General features: G+C 33.9%; 1 protein-coding gene across 3 annotated transcripts; it reads right to left on the bottom strand.

Moving 5' to 3' along the window:
• Nucleotides 1-14,709: 14,709 nt before the first annotated feature.
• LOC122289889 (protein IMPAIRED IN BABA-INDUCED STERILITY 1-like) lies at nucleotides 14,710-23,253 on the bottom strand. 3 transcript variants are annotated; one of them, XM_043097260.1, is made up of 9 exons: nucleotides 22,501-23,251; nucleotides 21,286-21,570; nucleotides 20,646-20,963; nucleotides 18,797-19,024; nucleotides 18,161-18,258; nucleotides 17,429-17,519; nucleotides 16,796-17,329; nucleotides 15,780-15,912; nucleotides 14,710-15,098 (listed from the first exon to the last, which is right to left on the bottom strand). In XM_043097260.1, exons 1-9 carry the CDS (start codon nucleotides 22,894-22,896, stop codon nucleotides 15,079-15,081), a joined length of 2,103 nt encoding a protein of 700 aa, XP_042953194.1. In that variant the 5' UTR covers nucleotides 22,897-23,251; the 3' UTR covers nucleotides 14,710-15,078. The 3 variants fall into 3 exon arrangements, with proteins under 3 accessions (XP_042953194.1, XP_042953196.1, XP_042953195.1); XM_043097262.1 differs by lacking the exon at nucleotides 20,646-20,963 and having other exon boundaries at nucleotides 22,501-23,253; XM_043097261.1 differs by lacking the exon at nucleotides 21,286-21,570.
• Between the last annotated feature and the right edge of the window lie 370 nt (nucleotides 23,254-23,623).

Genomic DNA, 23,623 nt, shown 5'->3' with positions numbered 1-23,623 from the left:
ACCCTTTAATTATTGAATCAGCTTTCATTAATAATTTCAAAATTGTTTACACTTCTTCAAAGTCTCAAATTCCAGATCAATTAGGCCTTTTATTCGACAAACAAATTACTGAAGAAGAAAATGATATGCTGAACAAGATTCTGGATGAAATAGAAATTTTCGATGCTCTCAGGAAAATTCCAAACAATAAAACCCCAGGCCTGGATGGCATGATAGCCCTTTTCTTCAAGCATTATTGGAGAACTATAAAAGTAGAGGTTATTCGTGTAATACAAAATTTTTTCTTGAGTGGAAGGATTCTAAAGTAGATGAACCATACAAACATAGCACTCATCTTAAAAACTCTAAACCCAAACTCCCCAATCCAATACCTTCCAATAAGTATCACAAATGCCAGCTATAAAATATCACCAAAATCATGGCGAACCAACTCACAAGATTGCTTACCAAAATAATTTCTCCTCTACAAATAGCCTTTGTCTCAAGGAGAAATATAAAAGAAAATATAATGATTGCTCATGAACTTTTTCATCTCCTAAAAAAGAAATCTGGAAAAAAAAATGATTGATGGCTATAAAGTTAGATATCGAAAAGGCTTTCGACCGAGTAGAATTAGACTTTCTCTTTGCAATTATGAACATCTTGGGCTTCAACTCAAACTGGATCAAGCTGATTAAAGAGTGCATCATTATAGCAACATTCTCTATCACAATAAATGGCTCACCTAGAGGCTTCTTCAAAGCCAAAAAAAGGAATTAGACAAGGAGATCCAATATTGCCATTTCTGTTTATTTTAGTCATGTAAGCTTTATCAAGATTAATATTACGAGTAGAAGCGTAACAAAAAATTGAAGGGATAAAATTAAGTAGAAGTAGCCCACCAGTATCTTATTTACTCTTTACTGATGATATAATCATTTTCGCAAAAGTACATAGCAAAATGCACAAGCCATATCTGAATGTCTAGAAAATATCAAAATTGGTCAAGCCAAAAAATAAATATTTCAAACTCATCAATCTTTATTACAAGGAATGCAAGTAATTAGGACAAAGTTGCTATCTCTAATTAGATTCCATATAAAGCTTCCTCGGCAAAAATGAAATACTTGGGCCTTTTGACTTCTTTCAATAGTAGAAAAAAAGAAAATTATGCCAATTTTTTGAATAAAGTGGGGAAAAAATTAGAAGGAAAGAAGGCGAAACTTTTAGCACAAGCAGGGCGCACAGTGTTGATTAAATCAGTGGCAAGCACCATTCCTTCTTATTACATGAACACCATTTAAACTTCCAAAATCAGTATGCAAGTCTCTCGATCAAAGCTTTAAAAATTTTTGGTGGGGCTTTTCGAAAGATAAAACACACAATCTCACTATGAAATCATGGAAGTCAAGTTGTTTGCCAAAAACAATCGGAGGGTTGGGCATCAGATTGATGGAGAATATGAATAAAGCCCTCTTAGCTAAGACAGGCTGGGAATTAAGTGGACCAAGAAATGGATTATGGCACTCTATACTATCTTCCAAATATTTCAACAACACCACATTTTGGGCGACAACACCTAAATTGTCAGATTCACCTATGTGGAGAGGCATTCTCAAGACCAAAGATCTTTTGTCCAAAGGTAGGTGTTTCCAAATCTTTAATGGTCAAGCGGTGAATATTTGGTCTAACCCATGAATCCCGACTCGAAAAGATTTCAAGCCAATGCCAATTCTAAACATGGACTCCACTCACCCATCCATAAAGGTATCAGATCTTATCCAAATCAACCTGAAATCTTGGGATATCTCAAAAGTACAATATCTTTTTGATCAACCCAGTTTAAAAGAAATTCTCAAGATCCCATCGAGTACAATTGCTCAGGATAAAGATAAAGAGATATGGACACTCAATCACAATGGAAAATACTCAGTCAAAACAGCTTATCGTGCGTCTATAGGCTTCCAAGAATCAGTTCAACAGAATCAAAATTCTCTCTTTAAACCATTGTGGAGTCTTAAGATACATGATTGTCACAAGATGTTATTATGGAAAATACTTTGGAATATTTTACCAACAAAAGGAAAAATCAGTGAAAGGATTTCCCAGTAAGCCAATTTAGAATGCACTCTTTGCAGCCAAGAAGAAGAGACAATGCTTCATCTTTTTGTGGAATGTCCAATTGTCAGAATTTTATGCAACAAAGTAGCTCGCCATTAAACATAGTAAGACTGCCCATCCATTCAATATTAGATTGGATAAAAATGATTATCTATCCTGGTAAATTCTTAGGATTACAGGAACAAGATAGTCACCAATGAAATCATTTTGCTAGATCTATTATGGAAGAAACGAAATGAAATCATTCATAACTAGTCAATTTTCTCTTTGGAAGATGCCAAAAAACAGTTATCCACAGTTTATGATAGCAACCAAAAAGCCTGGGCTGAAAGCACGTTGCATAGCACCCTAGTTCTAAAGTGGATCCCACTCCTCTCAGAACTCAAAGTGTCTCATTTGATACTGTTGTTGAACCCAATGCTTCAAGTTTCGTGTAAATATATATTTACACATGGATTTTGATGATAACAAACAAATTCAAAGAATAAAGGAGTCTCAAACTCAAATTATCTACACAATGGAGTTAAGCACATCAAGAAACCAAGTATGAGCAAGAAGGGAACAAGTTCACATTAAAGTCATAGAGTAATGTTGTAAATCTCTTAAAAATTCAAAATTAGGGTTAAGACTCAAAATTTATATTTTATCATAAAACATTAAAATACATTTTCCACATGTGAATGAATATTTTGAAAATTTTGAAAGATGATTGATTGTCATCTTTCACATGTGCATGACATGATTAAAGTTTTAAACTTTGAAAATATTCAACATGATTGATTGTTATCTTTCTCATGTGCATGCTTTATTTGAATATTTTCAAAAGTGATTGATGTTTTTTTTACTTATGCAAAAAGTAGATGATTTTGTTTGAAAATTTTAAAAATATTAAATATGATCGATTATCATCTTTCATATGTGCATATTTTATTTGAATATTTTCAAGAGTGATTGATACTCTTTTTGACTTATGCAAAAGGTATATGATTTTGTTTGAAAAATTTGAAAAGTAAAGTGTGCTCATTTTGTCATATGCAAAAAGTAAAAAGATTAGTTTTGAAAAGTGAATGATGTTGTCTTTGATATATGAATCTTTTTAAATTTGAATATTAAGTCTCATATGCCTATAAATAGATCATTTGAGAGCTTCAAATTCACAACACTAAGAGCATACACCATTCATTCAAAGCTACCATTTATTCAAAACTTTCATTCTCTCTTCTCTAAGTATTGAGTCTTAACCCTTGTTCATTTTGAGAGATATGGTTTACACTGTATTGTTTTTATTTCACTCATTCAGGAGTGTTTTCTAATAACCTATCTACTATCAACTCTTGTAGCAGTAAAAATGTGTGTATACCCTTATGCGTATTGAAAGTGTTCTACACATGGAATAGTTAAATTACCACGTGTAAAGTGATTGCAACTGTAAAGGGTGTTCTACATGGATCCTTTGTAGCGGTGTTGTTCAAAGGTGTAATAGGTTTCTATCTCCACTTGAAGGAGGTTGAATAGTGAATTTGGGGATTCTCAAGGGGTAGCTTGAGGTGAGAACGTAAGCAGTGGGGCTGAACTTCGTTAACATACTGAGTTTGCTTCTCTCTTACCCTTATTCTTTATATTTATTGCTGCTTCAGATTTTGTTTATATTTTATATTGTGTATTTAATTTATAATTTTTAATTTTTAAATACAACTCAATTCATCCCCTTCTTATGTTAGTCATCTGGGCAACAATTAGTATCAAAGCGAGAGCTCTGTTATAAGATTAACTGTATTTTGAATTAAGATTTTATGGCTAACATTGCAACTTTATTTGGTGAAGGTCAAACTAGCAGTTGGCCTCCACTCTTTTGTGGAGACAATTACTCATTCTGGAAAGTTAGAATGAGAATATTCCTTTAGGCTCAAGGTCGAGAAATCTGGAAATACATTATAAATGGACCTTATATTCCAACAAAAGTGGTTGATGGAGTAAATGTCAAAAAGGAAGAAGAAAATTTTGATCGTGAAGACGATAAATTTTATATATTGAATTTAACTGCTATGAATTTATTATATAATGCTCTCAATGGAAATGAGTTTAATAGAATAATGACTTGCGTTATGGCAAAAGAAATTTGCGATAATTTAGAAGTTACTTATGAAAGAACTTTACAAGTCAAGGAATCAAAAATTTATATTCTTACTCATGAATATGAAATGTTTAAGATGCATGATGATGAATCTATTTCTAGTATGTACACTCGTTTTACTAACATCATAAATAGCTTGACAGCTCTTGGCAAAGTTTATTCTAAGGTGGAGATAGAAAGAAAAATTCTCAACTCTTTACCAAAACGATGGAAATCAAAAGTGACAGTGATTCTTGAAGCTAGAGACTTCAAGAAGCTTAAAGCAAATAAACTCATCGGGTCACTTATCACCTATGAGTACACATTGAAAAGAGGAGAAGAAGAATGAAAGCCAAAGAAGAGCTTGACACTTAAAACTGTTCCTCGTGAAAGTGAAAGTGATGAAGATGAGAAAAATGACGACAAAGATGAAGAAGTTGCGATGATAAAAAGAAGAATTAAGAGGTTCTTAAAGAAAAATAAAGTTCCTCCGAGGAAATCATTCAAAAAGTTTTTCAAGAAAGATTCAGGTAAAAATGATACTTTAATTTGTTATAAATGCAATAAGCCTAGTCATATCAAGCCAAATTGTTCTCTGCTAAACAAAGATCGAAACAAGGGCAAGAAAACAATGAAAGCTACATGGGACGATGATTCAAGTAGCTCAGATAGTAAAGCAAGCAATGAACAATTAGCAAATCTTTGTCTTATGGCTAAAGATGATATTGAGGTAACAAATCTTGATAATATTGAATATCTTTCATATGAAGATTTACAAAATATTTTAGAAGAGGTATATGAGGAACTTGAAAAATTGGGTATCAAGTATACTGCTTTGAAAAAGAAAAAATTTTCTTTAACAAACGAAATTGATATTTTAAGAAAAGAAAGTATCGTTTTGAAAGATAAAAATCTTGAGTTGAAGAAGAAGAAAAGTGATTTAGAAAATATTGTTGAAAACTTTACGAATGGAAAAAGAAATTTTAAAAAATTTCTTGGTAGTCAAATATTTGTTTTTGACAAAGCAGGTTTGAGATATATGCCGAAACAAAAATACAAACTTTATAAAAACTTCTTTGATAATCCTTCTACATCAAAGTTCAGTATTCAAAATTTCTTTCATAAAAATAATTTTGTCAGAGAAAGATACTATTATAATCATTCAAGTTTTTCATATATGTCACATACTATTTACAATTTTTGTAATAGAAATTGACATAATTATCATACTTGTCCTATTTGAAGAAAGTATATAATGACTATTAGGGCCATATGAGTACCTAAAAATCTTATTTCTTCTAATATTAATAAATGAAGGACCCAAAGAACTTGGGTAAAAAAAAAAAATCATTTTAATTGCTTTTATAGGTATGCATGAAGTCCCCCATAAGCAAAAACAAATGGTTTTTAGATAGTAGATATTCAAGACATATGACGGGAGACAAGACTAAGTTCTTTGATCTTAAATTTAAAGAAGAAGGACACATAACATTTAGAGAAAAATCAAAATGGAAGATCGTGTGAATAGGAAAAATTGATAATGAATATTCTCTCATAATTGAAGATGTTCTACTTGTTGAAAGTCTAAAACATAATCTTTTGAGTATAAGTTAATTATGTGATAAACCATTTACAGTTACTTTCAAAATGGATAAGTGCACTATTTTGAATGATCATGATTACAATTTTATTTTATTACTTTTAGAAGCAACAATGTTTATACAATCGATTTTGAAAAAATTACCTCACAAGATGCTATTTGTTTTTCAGCTCAAAATAAAACTAATTGTCTATGACATAGAAGGCTAGGTCATGTCAACATGGAACTTATTTCCAAACTTTCAAAAAATGATCTTATGAGAAGTTTACCAAAAATAAACTTTCTTAAAGACAAAATTTATGATACATGCCAATTTGGTAAATAAACAAAAACTTCTTTTAAAACCAAGAAACATATTTTCACTACTAGACCGTTACAACTGATACACATGGATCTTTCTGGACCAAATAGAATTGCAAGTTTAGGAGAAAAATATTATACATTTGTTATTGTTGATGATTTCTTTAGAATACTTAGGTCATCTTTCTTGCTCATAAAGATGAGGCACATAATGCATTTATCAAGTTATGCAAAAGAATTCAAAATAAAATGGTTATACTATTTCAAGTATCCGAAGTGATAGGCGAAACGAATTTGTTAATAAAAATATTGAAACATTTTATGATGAAAATGGTTTTGTGCATAATTTTTCTGCTCCTCGAACTCCTCAACAAAATGGGGGTAGAAGAGAGAAAAAATAGATCTCTTCAAGAGATGGTAATAATAATGTTCAATTAGAATAACTTGCCTAGTTATTTTTGAGCCGAAGCGGTAAGTATTGCATGTTATCTTATAAATAGAGTTATGCTAAGATTTAAGTTAGATAAAACTTCATATGAGCTTTGGAATGAGAAAAAGCCCAATATTGGTTATTTTCATGTATTTAGATGCAAATATTTTATTTTGAATGACAGGGATAATCTAGGCAAGTTTGATGCAAAAGCTGATGAATGTATCTTTCTTGGATATTTCTATGAATAGTAAAGCTTATAGAGTATTCAAGAAAAAGACTTTGACTGTACAAGAATTTATGCATGTAGTATTTGATTAATCTAATTCTCTACTCTCCAAAAAATCCATTGATGAAGAAACATGAGGTATAAATATCACGGAAGTCTTAATCTCAACAAAGAGAACACAATAAAAGAAGACCAACATGGAGACATCAAGAAAGATCATCAAAATTTAATACAAGATGCAACCAAACAGTAAAAATTTGTGAAAGATCATCTAGTGGAATAAATTCTGGGAGAACCTTTACGAGGTGTAAGCACACAATCATCTCTTAGAAATATTTACAATTATATCGATTTTCTATCTCAAATTAAATTCAAAAAAATTGATGAATTACTTATTGATTAATTTTGGATTCTAGCTATGCAAGAAGAGTTGAATTAATTTAAAAGGAATGATATTTGAACACTTGTTCCTAAACCTAAAAACCATACTATTATTGGAACAAAATGAGTTTTTAGAAACAAAAAAGATGAGTCCAGAGTCATTATTAGAAATAAGGCTCGACTTGTAGCCCAATGTTAATCAATAAGAATGAATTGATTATTATTAGACATATGCACCAGTCGCAAGATTAGAAGTTATTCGAATGCTACTTGCATATGCTTGTTATAAAGATTTCAAACTTTTTCAAATGGATGTTAAAAGTGCTTTTTTAAATGGTTTTATAAATGAAGAGGTATATGTTGAGCAACCTCCAAGTTTTGAAAATCATGTTTCTCCAAATCATGTTTTTAAACTCACAAAAGCATTATATGGATTTAAACAAACTCCTAGAACTTGGTACAAGAGACTCAGTGGTTTCTTGATTGAAAAAGGTTTTTAAGAGGAAAAATCGACACAACTCTTTTCATTAAATACGAAAATAATGATATTTTTTTAATTCAGATTTATGTTGATGATATAATATTCGGTACTACTAATGAAAATATGTGTCAAGTTTTTGTTAAAACTATGCAGGAAGAATTTGAAATGAGTATGATGAAAGAATTTATATTCTTTCTCAGATTGCAAATTAAGTAAGCAAAAAGTGAGAATTTCATCAATCAATTAAAATATATTAAGAAATTACTGAAAAAATTTGGGATGGAATGTGCTAAATAAATTGGAACACCAATGAGTCTATCCACTAAATTTGATAAAGATGAAACTGGTAAGGCAGTTAACTCGAAGATATATCGAGGTATAATTGGTAGCTTATTATATTTGACAGCCAGTAGAACAGATATTATGTTTAGTGTGTGCTTATGTGCACGCTTTTAATCATTTCCAAAAGAATCTCATTTAATTACAGTTAAACGTAGTCTTAGATATCTTAGTGGTACAATTGACTTAGGGTTATGGTATCCTAAGCACACATCTTTTGATCTAATCAGCTACACATATGCAGATTATGCTGGTTGTAAAATAGATTGAAAAAACACTAGTGGAGCATGTTATTTCTTAGGTCATACACTGGTTTCCTGGTTTAGTAAAAAACAAAATTCTGTTGCACTATCTACTACTGAGGCAGAATATGTTGCTGCGGTTAGTTGTTGTGCTCAAGTTCTTTACATGAAGCAACAACTTGAAAATTTTAAACTCATGTATAAACACATTCCAATTAAATGTGATAATACAAGTGTTATAAATCTTTCAAAGAATCCAATACAACATTCTAGAACTAAGCATATTGAAATAAGATATTATTTTCTTTGAGATCATGTGTAGAAATGCGATATAGTACTAGAGTTCACAAACATGCTCGATCAGTTAGTAGATATTTTCACAAAACCTTTACCAGAAGATAGATTATGTATGATTAGAAGATAAATATGAATGATGCATACTATGAATATCTCTTAAAAGATAGACCAGAGTCAATAAAAATAGAGAGAAATATTTTAAATACTCTTGAGGTTCTTAGCCTCATGTTTGATACGCTTATTCTCTTCATATAATATCATATCATCCATATCCATGGGAACTAGCAAGTGGAATGAAGAATCTAATAAAGATTTCAACTGTTTATTCTTCTGCCGAATGATTCATTCCCTTTTGTGAGACTTTTGAACAATTCATTGAAGTACAATAATTTGTTCTTTTAAACTTTTCAACCCCATGGTTTCTGACTTGTAGTCGCTGGGACAAAGCAACTATAGAGGAGGAGTAGCGAGTCCCGTCCCGAGACTCACTAAGTCGCAGTTAGCATCGGAATCTGACTTATTAGTCAAATTATTATTTTTTTGCTGCAACATGACACCAATGGTAGCTGTAGAAAGGATAGGAGATTAAGGTGTAGAATATCTCATGGATAAATCCAGAGGAACGTTAAAAGAATGAGCCATTGAGAAAAGAATTGAAAGTTTAAAGAGAAAATATTGAAGAAATGCAGATGATGTGATGACCCGCTTTTGCGTGTATTTTCACTGAAGGGTTGTTTTTATTTTAATTAATATATTAGTTTATTTATTTTAAATTATTGCGTTTTAAATTTAGTTTTTATTTGTTAGATATTGTGTTTTATTTATTTATTTATTTATTTGTTTTACGGTTTTTAATCTCTTTCTCGATGGATTTGTTTTGTTGTCCGGAGTGAGGATTGGACCTCATTTCTTCCTACATCTCTTTTTTTTTTCCTTTTTCCTTTTTCCCTTTTTCTCTTTTCTTTTTCTTCTTTCTTTTTCTTTTTCTTTTTTTTTTCTTTCTTTTCTTTTTCTTCTTCCTTCCTCTCCCGTGCGTTCCGTCGACCCTCTCTCTCTCCTCTCCCACGCCGTAAGCCAGCTCAACCCCTCGACCCACCGCCGTCCGGCCACCGTGCAGCACACCACCCCCACCAGTCGAAGCCCCTCCCTTCGGCGCACCACCCCACCAAATCCCAGCCCCATCTGGCCAGCCGTTTGGCCGGAAAATGCCCTTGAAGCCCCAAGGTTTTTGCCCCGATCTGCAGCCATCACTCCACCTCCGGCCACCATTTCTTCACCACTTCATCACCGGTTCCTTGCCGTCCTAACCCACCCATTTTCGGCCCCTAATAGCCACCAGAACAGCTCCCACGAGCTAGCTTTCCATTTTAGAAAATCTGGCCTCCCTCCACCGTTTTCGCCGCCACCCACGGCCAACCACCACTTCCAATAGCTTCATAATCATCGTTAGACTATTCCCTATCAATTCCAAGCCCTGGTTTGTCCCCGTTCAAAAGTGGGTATTTTACAAGCCACGGCCACAGTGAATTTTCACTGTTACGTTGCTTTTTCTCCGCCGTTTGCAACGCCGCAAGCTTTCTAAAAATACCCTATAGCACTGTAAGTATTTTTCAAACCCTACTTTCAGATTTAAATATATTTTGCTCGTTCAATAATTATTTATCTGCTGGTTGGTTGATTCCGGACTGAGTCCGAGGAGTTCGGGGGTCGGATGGATGGAGAACGGAGTTGCTTGTTTTATTGATTTATGTTGGTTGGTTATTTTTGTGCATTGATATAGCATTTACATGGTGCATGCACGTGTGTTTTTATTTAATTGAGAAAAAGCCTGTTTATTGGCGTAAGTGGACTTGCGGGTGCGTGCGTATCACGACCCCAAGCCGGGATGGGGTATTATCTCAGTGGAGCTCCTTTGGTCACTTGGGAGTGGAATAAACTGAGTGATGTCCCCTGAGTTGTCGCTGGGCGACGAAGGGAGCGGGGGCTAGAGGATGCTTGGCTACGAACGCGCCGGGCGCGGAACCGGGCATCGCTCTACGCACCGACTCCGTGGCCCTTCGCTGGCGAGAGCTAGAGGATGCTTGGCTACGAACGCGCGGGGCGCGGAACTGGGCATCACTCGTTAGGTGTCACATGCGTGGTTGTAACCCGTGATGTGGCACTGGAGCCAGGATGTGCGGATGACCCCTAGGGGAGGTCATGGTGCGTACGGATTAAATTGGATAATGGTTTGAGATGGTTATGGGCCAAATGTGACTTTTGGCATGATATTTGGAAAGGGTTTGTTTTGGGCCAAATGAGATTTTTGGCGTGCGTGGAAAAATATGTTTTTATGGGTTTGCGCATTGGCATCACTTCATGCATATTGTTTGAGTTCTATATGCTTTTATCTGGTGGTGTTTGAATTTTACTTACCTGCGGTACCATTTTTGGTTCCGTAGATTTTGGTGCAGGATTCGAGGAGGAGGAGGAGGCTGAGCTCGAGGATGCGGCTCCGCCGGAGTTTTGAGTCGAAGTTATGCTTTATAGTTTGGTTTAAAACTATATTTGTGTTTTTGTAATATTTTATTTATATATGTTTTAAACAGCTTGTATTATACTAAGAAAAATTCTGGTACTTAGTTATATGACTTTCGTTATCCGCTGCGTGTTTCTTCGTGCACATATGTTGCTTTTGCACACACTTGGCACTCGTCTATAGGGTGGTGACCCGGGTTATCACCATCCGGACGTCTCGATTTCCCCGTGTCCGTGCGTGGGGATTTGGGGGCGTCACAGATGAGTTATAGAGATGAGAATAAGATTTGATGCGAATTGGATGAACTTTAAGACTAATTTTATAGGGTATCAGATCGGTGAAAATGATCATTTTTTTTTATAGAAACTCAGAATCCTCAATCTTGTTTGTCAACAAACATCAGACGACTGTTCAAATCTCCAGCCACACTTGTCGGGTCATGGGCTGTTCCAATTTTTCAACTATCTATAGTATCTACTAACACACCGTTTTCTTCAGTCCATTTATTTGTTGCGGATCCTTTTTAATGATGCTAAAAGGAGGAAAAGTTTTAGATTAGAACATTAACATTGTTTGCATTGTTAAACTTGTTATATATGCTTGGAATTATATTTATACTTTTGTTTAAAAAACTAACGCATATTCTCAGAGGGAGCTTAAGTATTAATACATGTTTCAGGTTCTATCAAGTATTTGTCATCATCAAAAAGAGAGAGATTGTTGAACCTAAGGTTTCAAATTTCGTGTAATTATATATCTACCCATGGATTTTGATAATAACAAATAAATTCAAAGAATAAAGGAGTCTCAAGTTCAAGTTATTTACACAATAGAGTCAAACACATTAAGGAACTAAGTATGAGCAAGAAGGGAACAAGTTCACATTAAAGTTATAGAGTAATGTTGTAAATCTCTTAAAAATTCGAAATTAGGATTAAGATTCAAAATTAATATTTTATCATAAAGCATTAAAATACATTTTCTACATGTGCATGAATATTTTGAAAATTAAATTTGAAAATTTTGAAAGTTGATTGATTGTCATCTTTTACATGTGCATGATATAATTAAATGTTTGAACTTTGAAAATATTAAAGATAATTGATTGTCATCTTTATCATGTGCATGCTTTATTTGAATATTTTCAAAAGTGATTGATTTTTTTTTTACTTATGCAAAAAGTAGATGATTTTGTTTGAAAATTTTGAAAATATTAAAGATAATTGATTGTCATCTTTCACATGTGCATGCTTTATTTGAATATTTTCAAAAATGGTTATGCTCTTTTTGACTTATGCAAAAGGTATATGATTTTGTTTGAAAAATTTAAAAAGTAAAGTGTGCTCATTTTATCATATGTAAAAAGTAAAAAGATTAGGTTTGAAATTTTTGAAAAGTGAATGATGTTGTTTTTGACATGTAAATATTTTTGAATTTGAATATGAAGTCTCATATGCCTATAAATAGATCATTTGGGAGTTTAAAATTCTTAACACCAAGAGCATACACCATTTATTCAAAACTTTTATTCTCTCTTTTCTAAACATTGAGTCTTAACCCTTGTTCATTTTGAGATATATAGTTTGTACTGTATTATTTTTATTTCACTTATTGATGAGTGTTTTCTGATAACCTACCCACTATCAGCTCTTGTATCAGTAAAAGGGTGTGTATAACTCTTGTGTGTGTAGAAAGTGTTTTACACAAGGAATAGTTGAATCACCACGTGTAAGGTGATTGCAAGTGTAGAGAGTGTTTTACACGGATCTTTTGTAGCGGTGTTGTTCAAAGGTGTAATAAGTTTCTATCCTACCTTAAGGAGGTTGAATAGTGAATTTGGAGATTCTCAAGGGGTAGCTTGAGGCGAGGACGTAGGCAGTGGGACCGAACTTCGTTAACATACTGAGTTTGCTTCTTTCTTACCCTTACTCTTTATATTTATTGCTGCTTCGTATTTTGTTTATATTTTATATTGTGTATTTGATTTATAATTGTTAATTTTTAAATACAACTCAATTTACATTCCTTCTTGTGTTAGTCATCTGGGCAACAGTTGTGGTTAGAGATAATTTTTCAGTTGTTTCAGCAATTTGAAGAAACCATCTAGGAGAAATTCAGGAGATATCAATAAAAAAGATCAACTCATCAATCCCATTGGTAGCAGAAACAAAATTGGCGTTGCTAACAGTTCGTATGACCAGTAATCTAAGAAAAATAGCAATCGAAGGCGCGCCCAATTCGTCTTCTCAGCAATTGAATGTAAAGAATCTACTCTTTTTTGGTCGATCTCCCCGATCATTGCAGACATTCATCTTCATTCAAAATATCATCAGAACTGATGTAGGCACTCCGTGGCGCAATGGTTAGCAACAAACTATGTGTTTGGAAACCTACTCCTTGTTAAAATCCCCCAATGCTTCTTGTACTTGGATGGTGGAAAAGATCCACCTTAAATTCTGTACTTGTTCTCTATTAATATATATATATCTTAAGCTTGATTAGGGCAAAAAAAAAACCTTCTCAACCTCTAGACACCACATTTTTTTTAATTTTTTAAAATTCTCTTTGAGTTTATTCTTCTTAAATTAATTGAATTCTTCTATTCATTATCTATATATTAAATATTTGATAAAAAAAAGAACTAATAAAGATTAAAAAATGTATGATATGTAAAGATTGTATGAATAATAAGAGATTGCGTAGATTTTTTTTTTGTAAACCTAGCATCGCTCGTCTATTATATATGTCATAGGGGACGTTGATATTTTAGTTAGTAGCGTTTTTAACTGTTTTTCATGGACTAGTTTGTTTTTATTTTATTTTATGATATTTTTTGTTGGATACCATTTAGTTCGATGAATTTTTATGCTACTATTTGAACAAGAAAGTTTATGCTAATATTTAATATTATTTTTTGTTACATGTTGAAATAAAGTACAGCATATTTAATATTTTAAAAAATCTTATATATTTCAAATAAAACATAATGGGAAATTTTGATAAAAATAAATAGACTGTACAAGTATTACACGACTCTTTTGAAAAATAATGAGATTTATTATTAAAAAAATTATTTTTTTTACATGTAAATCCTGTCTTTACTCATTTTTTTTTTTTTTTAAATTACACAATACTTTTACAATTCACAATTACAAATATCATTAAAATGTAGACGCCAGAGGTATTGTTAGATACTGCGAGCCAAATGCCACAAACGTATCATGGATACAGGGTGCATGAAGCTAAAGCAAAAGCAGAACGAAATCACATTGCTTGAGAGCTACAGATCCAAGTCTATCAGGCACATAAAATTAAAAAAAAAAAAAGTGCAAAGGGGAGGTGGCTCCATTTTGATAAAGCTGTTTCATCACATTTCATTTTATTATTATAATATTTTTAAAATTCTACATAAAATATAATAAATAATTCGATTTTTTTAATTTTTAAAATAATAATAATATTAAAAAATAATATTTTAAAAATATATTATTCAACTTTCATCACTTCAAGAAGAGGCTGATAATTAAATAATGTAATCTTTCCTTCCACATGAAAGTCAGATTACGTAATTCAATTATTTGCTGACAGGCATTTTCTTTTGCCACGCTGACACTTCCCCCCTTTTTTATCCACTTAAAAGGTTTAAAAAAGAATAGAAAAGTAAGTAATAATAAAAGGATGAGAAAGAAAGGTGAGCCTGTTATCTTGAGCTTTATGAACCATGAACATGTACAAGACTCTCAAACATATCACCATTATACATACATAGCCTGATGGCTTTCATCAAATCAGAAAACAAAGATGGATGCTAAAATCCAAATGAAATAATTAAAAAAAAAAAAACTATTATTGACTGAAAGAAGAGAACAGCCGAGACACTCCAAACCTCATTTTTTCACTTTCCTGATCTTCTATACGTAAAACGTGTTTCATCGGGCATGGTGTGTAGATAGATGTTCATCCACGAGGGGTAGTCTGTTATAATCAGATTTTGTATTTGGTAGCTGAATCTCTTCCCAGATCATTGAAACGAAACATATCTGATAACTTACTTCCCATGCTTTTTACCTGCAGTTCAAAAATCACATTGTTAGCCAACAATCCCCCAAAAAACACAAAGCACACGCACGCGAGGCACAAAAACACACACACACACACACACACACACACACAGTGGCCTTAATGACTTTTTGATTCCATATCAAACTCTCTTTTCATATGATCAAATATCAATACTGTCACCAGGGGCCTTTGGCTACACTGGCACCAAGCCCCTGTTCTCTTCTTGAGAGCTACAGTTTGACTCCCTCCTCCCTTGTTGTGCAGGAAATATATACATACATATAAATATATATATATATATATATATCCATACTCTCACAACCAAGGAAAATAGCACTGAGATTCAGGGGAAAAAAGGGGGCTGTGGAAGAAGTGTTCTCACACAATTTATCCATTCCTTGTTTCTTTTCACTTCTTTTCATTTCATTTTTATTTTCTTTTTTCTTTGTTGGAGGGGGAGTATGACTTGAATTAATTGCCGAATTGAGTTTGTAGCTATACTATGGGTGCTAAGAGTGGGATTGAGAAAGTCAAGTGAAGACATAATTGGAATGAGAAGCAAAAAAAAAAAAAAGAAAAAAAGGAAAAAAAAAAGGGATTAAAATCAAAATAAGAAAAGCACAGGTTACAATCATAACAGAGAATTGGACCACAATTGCTGAAGCTGTATTCCCATTATCGTTATACCTCTTTGGAACCATGAATTTCGCACGGTCCGGCGGATGTGGCGTTCATGCTTCTCCAAAAGTTCATCAACTTTGTTTGATTGAGATAATAAGGGTCCTGAAAATTCAACCTTGTCCCCTTCATTCTGGTAACCCTGTCACAGAGCCAAGATTAATCAACAAAAGATGTCAACTTCAAAACCGAGAAAACTGATGCATGGGATCGTTATTGCAATTTCATGATACATTTCAAGCTTTACTAAAAAGCAGGCAAATGAGTTTTCACCTAATCACAGTTTCAAACTTCAACTATTTTAAACAAATCTTGAATCACTTTCAATTTCAAACCATCTAAAATATATCTTTTGGGCTTATCAATACAAACGGTTTTACATTACAACTGATTGGAAATTTATATGGACAATGTGTATTAAAAACTCCAAATACACCTCTCTTTTCATCATAAATAAAGCTTAATTTATCAAAAAAAAAAACCAAAACAGAGATAATGATACAAACTTAAAATTGAGTCATACCACATTGGGCTCCAAACGTTACAATTACCAGAGAACAGATCAATTCTTTTTGGCTGTCAATACCTTTATTCTATCTGATGTAGAAAGCTACATCTAGTTCTATGTTCAAATGATGCTTCTTTTATCTCATTTTTTGTCTTAATAGGAGTCGAATTGGAGACTATGTATTGATGCGTATAAATAAATAAATAAAACAAACATGAGAAATATGTTTTGAAACTGAAATTTTCATACTGCATCAAGTTCTAAAAGTTATAAGCTTACCAGATTGCTTCTATTTGAAACTGAAATCAATTTATACCACATCCAGTTCTAGAAGTTACAAACTTTACCAGATTGCTCCGTTTTTAGTTGTATTTTCCCCTCTTTTCCCAGATTGCTTCTTTTACATTACAACTGATATTTCCTTTTTGAGTTTTTTTTTTTTGTAAGTTCAGATGGAGGCTGTGTTGAAAATAAAATCAATACAGACCACATCTGGTTCCAAAAGTTACAAGCTTACCAGATTGCTTCTTTTGGCTGCAATTTCCTCTCTTTCATACCGAGCCATTGACAGTTCCTGAGAGTGGTACTCATCAGAAGCATCAAATGAATCTGGATGCTCAAGCTTGCACCAATTATTCTGCATGAGAAGCTTCAAAACCTCATGTGAATCATAGCCTCTACAATTTGAGCGGGTCCCAGTTATAACATCCCCATTTTTGTGCCTTCTGTAGTCAACATTGCTCCTTGCATGCAATGCAGTGGTAGGTTCCACAACACTAAAAGTTTGTCCCCTTGAAATAGTCCTACTGTGTGATCTTATGGATGCATCATTGTTTCTCCTTTTTGCCCATGCAAAGTTACTTGATGCAGAAACTTGTAAGGGTCTAGGTAAAGGATTTTCAACTTGAGATGCATTCTTTACATCAGAACCCTCTCCAAGACTCTCAACTGATGGCTTTTGTGGCCCCCTATCTTTAGTGGAATTTACTTCTCTAAGAATATGTCCATTGCTACCATTGATCTTATGAGAATCTTGAGCTTTTGCCATTTCCTGTAAGATAAGAACAAGTATAGCAGTGAGAAGTTACTCCCCCATTTTGACTACACCACACACAGAGAGAGAGAGAGAGAGAGAGAGAGAGAGAGAGACCTCTGCTGGTGCCAATTTACAGATTTCGTGGAGTTTTCTTGAAGGCTTTCTTGTAATTTCAGGTCCACGAACTCTCCCACCAATCCTTTTCCTGAAAATTTCAGAAAATTTTATTTTAGTTTTTACCAGCTAATATAACATAATTCTACAACAGCAAGTGATGCTGAATGTTGTAGGAATCAACATGTTGATGACCAAGTATTAATTTCTCAGCATCACAATACATTTTCCAAACCTAAGAAGACATACCAATCCATAGGGGAATAATTGTCCTAAGAAAATAAAACAGGTCTTCTATGTTTTAACATAAAATTTGAAAAGTAGCTAACTAAATGATTCTGTTCTTAATATTTAATTGATCACAATTTAGGATTTTAATTTAATAATTTAACTTATGTTTCTTTCCTGGTGATGAAGCCATAGTCCAAAATGAGCCATTCTTAACAAAGGACTCAATCTCTCCACAAGGATCGGCCAATCCATGTTGGGCATTCAATACCATAAGCTATCCTCAAACACTAATCAAGTCATTCTAGGTCAATTTTTTTTAACATGCTTCAGTTTAATAGCTTCCCTTCATATATTGGCCATAATTGACAACTAGCTCAAACAGTTTTGAATTTTGAATTTTTTTATAGCGTGATGTCCAAAATACCAGTTATTCTTAATTCTTATCTCTCAAAGGAAATACGCAAAACTTTCAACAACACAATGACAAATGAGAATCCTCACCTCTTTGTCTCCTCACGACTTTTTGCGTCAATCTCTTTGTAAGGAGGGTATACTGGCAAGCTTGATGGATCACATGCATGAGGCTTTGTTGTGAAGTACTGAATTATGGAAAGAATGTCATAATGAGAATCCTAAATGGTTAAAATGTGAAAAAGATTATGAAATTATGGGAAGCATGCTGTGTTTATTTGGTTTTGAAGCACGAAAGTGCAACAACTATGGGAAAATATAAAACACTTGATAAGAGTGTTAAGATTATAATCTAAATAATTAAAAATCTACCTCTTCTTATCAGCTTAAGTTTGGGACAAGTAGTGATTTCACAAAGAGAAAAAGGAAATATGGAATAAGAAAAAAATTCATTCATAAATAAGAACTGAGGTGCCATTTATCATCCTCTTAACTGATTGGAACACTGTTCCTTATCTTCTGCATATTTGCAAATAATTTGATGCCATATCAGGGAATGATAATTAAAATGATCATATATAGTATTTTTCAAATAAGAATTTCCAGTAATATGGACTTGAAAGCCATATCAGGTATCAACAATGATTGTCTTTAAAGACAATCTTCCCAACCACCACATCAATAATTCATATGAGACAAAATAATCACATGACTTTGCATAATTACCTCAGATGCAAGAGCAGAGGAGGCTGTCCCTCGCTTGTAGGGTTCTATGGAAAGAAGAGTTTCTAGCAGGCTTATGGTGGTTTTTGGTAAATTTTTAAAGGTCTCCTGAAGACAACTATTATACGGACGCTGTGGTTTGAATAGGGTTGCATGAGGAAGTTTGGTTTTTTTCCAGTATTCATCAGCTGGGGATCCACAAAGCTTGAAAATTTTGTGCAATTGCTCAACCTGTAGAGGAAAGGCAAACCTATAAGAACTTGAACAGGATACTTCAAAAGAAAATGTGAACAACCAGTTTGTACAATTTATATGTACAACATACTTGTAGCAGTCTACATATGTATCCAGATTCCTCATAGGCTTTGACTCTAGTGGATGAGTGGGATGGTATAACAGTGGCATTCATCAAATCCCCCCAGTATCCATGTTTATAACTACTATGATCAAGTTAGACAACTAAAACACAAAAGGGAAGTTTCTGTTGTGAAAAATAATTTGTGCAGACCTAGGGGTGGAAGCCCCGCGCAGGTCCTTCAAAAAAAAAAAAAGTGGGACCCACATGAAAAACTCACTTTTTCATGGTGGGTCCCACTTTTTTAAAGGCCTGCACAGGGACTGCATTTCTAAGTCTGGATCTAGCATTACTCTTCCATTGTACGTTTTTATATTTAATAATTACAAAAAAATGTTAAAAATTACACAGCTGCCTAATTGGCAATAGTTGTGATACTCATAGAATAAAGAACGTCACCAAAAAAAGGCCATTTCCAAAGATTGAATAAGTTTAGACCATTCATCTTCTCTGATTATAGAATTATCGTACATACTCATGTGTAGAGTCATGATTATTTACCACTCCTGGGGAAAATTAGTTAAAATGTCATTATGAACATGCCTCTGAAAATTTTGGCATCGCATTTGCAAAGAAGAAATTGACTTCTATAATTATGAATTCTAAAGAGAAGGCCTATTAGGCATGAAAACTAATGACAGCTAGGATGGTAAAACAACGAAAAATACTGACCATAGGGGATGTGTCTGAGGTTCTCAACTATGAGAATAAAGACACTGCTGGGAGCAAATACGGTAGATCAATTGCATTCTCAAGTTCCAACAGCAAAACAGGAAATTTGCTTACAAACTACTGACCATAGGGGATGTGTCTGGCACAATTCTCAACTAGAATATTCTAGTTAAGTTTGTAGCATTTTCAAAAGCATTATCGTATTTTACTTTAGTACAATATGGCACTCATGATTTCAACCCCGAAAAACATCCTCAAAGATACATTATTAGAGGGACAAGTCTAAATATAATGACCTTGAAGTTTAAATAAAGTGCGTGATTTGATATTATATTATATTCGTTAGTTTCAATTATTTTTGTTTGTTGATTTTTTTTTTTTTTAAAAATGCTTGAAAGGACAAGTTCCAGCAATTTTATAATCATTGGAAGACTTCACCCTTGAAGTTTTCTCCAGTCCATTCACATCCTTGTACTGGTTTTCCTCTCTATTATTTAATGATTGCACTATTTGTGATCACCTTGTCTTGGAGAAATCAGTTTTCCCATTTCTGGTTCCAGTAATCTGAGTCGTTTGTACTGAAACTATACTTATAGGTTTATTTGATATCCGTGGGTGTCCGGGCCAACTTGTGCACACCTGAACTAATCCCACGGGGCCCTAAAGTTAACGGCCAGGTAAACCTCTTGTGGCCCTGAGGGGACTTGAACTGGTGACCATTGGAAAGCAAACTCAAGGCTTGACCAACTGAGCTACCCCTCAGGGTTAGGTTTAAAAGACTAGTTTTTAGAAATGGAAATCATCGTGCTTCATTAAGACAATTACCTCTGTTCTTCCTTGAAGGATAGCTTTTCCTAGTATTAGTTCAGCAAATACACAGCCAACACTCCAGAGATCTACAGATGCTCCATATTCAGTCGAACCCAGCAGAAGTTCAGGAGGACGGTACCATAAGGTGACAACACGACTGGTTAGGGGTTGACCATGCCCAGAACTATGAAAATTTGCCAATCCAAAATCAGCCACCTTTAAAATTCCCCTATTATTAACCAAAATATTTGATCCTTTAATATCTCGATGCATTACTCCCCTTGAGTGGCAGTGGTCAAGTCCAGATAACAACTGCTTCATGTAGCATTTAATCTACAATAAAAAGCCAACCACATTTTTTTTATCACTCAATTATAAAGGCAACCCACTACAGCACTACTTGGAAACGAGAGGATATAAAAAATTTACCATTAGTTTCATAATTATGTTGCAAAGATTCAAAATGGGTTTACCTGATTTTGTTAACATTATGACCAACTCAACTCATCATGTTAGTAATGAGATTTAACATATTCAAACTTATTATGGAATTCTAGTGATTACAGACATTAAATCTTCTCATGAAAGTGTTGAATCCAAACAGCCCCATAATAAAACTATATGACTGTTTGATCGTTAGGGAAGGTGCGCAAACCTGTGACTCACTGAACTTGATGTCTGGGCAAGATAACAGTCCAGTAATATCATGTTCCATGTAGTCGAATACAAGGTATATACTACATGATAAACGGGACGTAATTAAACCTTCCAGTTTTATGATATTTGGATGGTCAAGCCTGCGTAGAATCATAATTTCTCGTGCCATAAACCTAACACTCTCAGGCTCAAAATTATCAAACTGCACCTTCTTCAGGGCAACTATCCTGCCAGTTTCTGTGTTGCGTGCTCGGAAAACACTGCTATATGTTCCCTGTCCAATCTACTCAAGCAGTTGAAATTGAATACAATCATGATCAGAAATACACAACACAGTAAGCAGTAGAATTTTGATGCAGTATTGAACATTCTTCCCGTAGATTGTACTCCAAAACAGGAAATAGAAACAGCAGTAACAAAACTCAAATGAAATTTAAGCAGTTAAATGCAAGACAAATAAGAAAAAGAAGAATTGATTCCTCACTTCTGGAATGTAATTTGATGACTTGGAAAAAAACTATCTCTAAGGGACGAAGAGCAAGAATCCAAGCCTTACGAGGTGCCTTCTCCTCAACGTGAAATAATTTTCAAAGAATTTTTACTTAATATGGTAAAGCCAGCAGAATAGTAGGATTGAAACCAATACCTTTTGATGAAAAAAAGAATACTTGTCCCCTGAGCACTCCAGAAAACTTAGGCAAATTCTGATCTGGGTAATTATGAGAAGAGAAAATGCGTATGCACGGCGCATTCGTTTCAATGGTTTTTTTTTTTTTTTTAAAGAAAAGAAATAAATTCGTTTCCATTTGAACTGTTGAAAGATTCATTTTCCCTGAATTTTCATGTATGAAAAACATGTAAAAAGACCACAACTGGTTAAAGAAATCAAATGATCGCAGAAAAGGTCCCAAAATGTCAATATACAAAGCATCATAAGACATAAAGTATGTTGAAATAAAACTACAGAAAAGCACTTCTCATGCTCTGTCTTGCATAAATTTCCCAATTCCGCAAAACTTGGCAAAAAAGAAGAAGGTAAGATTCAAAGGAATTTAAAAAAATAACGAGAAAACACACACAAAAGAGACTATTGTAGGACAATATTTTACAACCTTTCCAACAGTGTAACCAAAATTAAAATGACTAAAAAAAAGAGTAAACGTTTTGAATAATGGTTAATGACTTGAATAAAGAACATTTTACATGTAATAACCTTTTCTAATTTTTCAAAGGCTTCGCCTCGGAGAGGAATCCAGCCCTGAATGGCTTCGCCGGCGACGGCACTGAGCCAAGCAGGCCAGCCAGCCGCCACGTGCTCCCCGTCCACGTACTCTTGCAAATTCCCTAATCTGAAGCTCAATGACGAATAGTTCACGTTCGAACGCGGTCTCCCGGACTCACCCAACTCGACACCACTCAACCCCACCACCACCAACGACTTGTCACTCTTTTTCTTCTTATTATTACTACCATTCCCCTTCCCATTCTCTCCCGAGCCGGTCCCTACATGACCCGATTTATCCGACCCGACACCGCTGTCCAGGAACGCCCCGAAATGGTCCAAATCAGGCGTCACGGGCACCGCCTGCTTGGAGCTGACGCAACCCATCTTCTACCGGCTACAACCGCCGGCAACAAACTCCCGTCGACCGAGAAGTTGCGCTCACTGGACCCACGTTAGTCAAGCCACCAAGATTGAGGCATAGAGGAGCAAGCAGGACTAAGAATAATAGAGAAGGTATAGAAGCAAAATGGCGCAATATAAATTAGATTCAACACAAACCGAAAAACATTCCAAAAATTCCTTTTCGTTTCCGTCCTTTTCTTCCACTTGTCTCTCCTCTCAGCTTGTTTTGTAGGTTTCAGTTCGGCGACGATTGCGGGAGATATGGCAGATACCAGCAATCTACGGCATCCACAAGAGTATGCCGTAAGGGAAGTGCATGGGAGTCACGAGAGGGAATAAGGTCTTCCCAACAGCTGCTGAGGTATGCCATTTTAAGGCATCCAATGGGAATAGCGCGTGCGTCGCGTGGCAAGACTTTTTAAAATATTTGTTTGATTATTAATGTTATTCACCACACCATCGTTATATTTTCATTTTATTATATATGATATGGTGTATTTATTATCATTTAATGATAAAAAAATATGTAATAAATGATCATTTAATAATAATAAATGTATCATATTTTTTTAGTAAGATACAAATAAGATAGTAGTATAATGTATCATATTTTCTTAGTAAAATACAAATAAGATAGTAGTATAATATATAAAATTTGTTTTGTTTGACGAGTAATGTTACTTATCATCTAAATTCTCATTATCTTTAC

The sequence above is a fragment of the Carya illinoinensis genome, chromosome 12, assembly GCF_018687715.1.
Source record: "Carya illinoinensis cultivar Pawnee chromosome 12, C.illinoinensisPawnee_v1, whole genome shotgun sequence".
Classification (NCBI taxonomy): domain Eukaryota; kingdom Viridiplantae; phylum Streptophyta; class Magnoliopsida; order Fagales; family Juglandaceae; genus Carya; species Carya illinoinensis.
The sequence above is the reverse complement of the archived record's forward strand: the minus strand, read 5'-3'. Positions and strand labels throughout refer to the sequence as shown.

Bases quoted from the DNA above. Each gene is read 5' to 3' on its own strand.
- LOC122289889 (XM_043097260.1), bottom strand. From the start codon at position 22,896: ATGGGTTGCGTCAGCTCCAAGCAGGCGGTGCCCGTGACGCCTGATTTG. The intron at 18,259-18,796 runs GTAATTATGCAA...TCCATAATTCAG, and splicing joins CCTCTGCTCTTGCATCTGAG to TACTTCACAACAAAGCCTCA. The intron at 15,099-15,779 runs GTATAACGATAA...TTTGAACTGCAG, and splicing joins AAATTCATGGTTCCAAAGAG to GTAAAAAGCATGGGAAGTAA.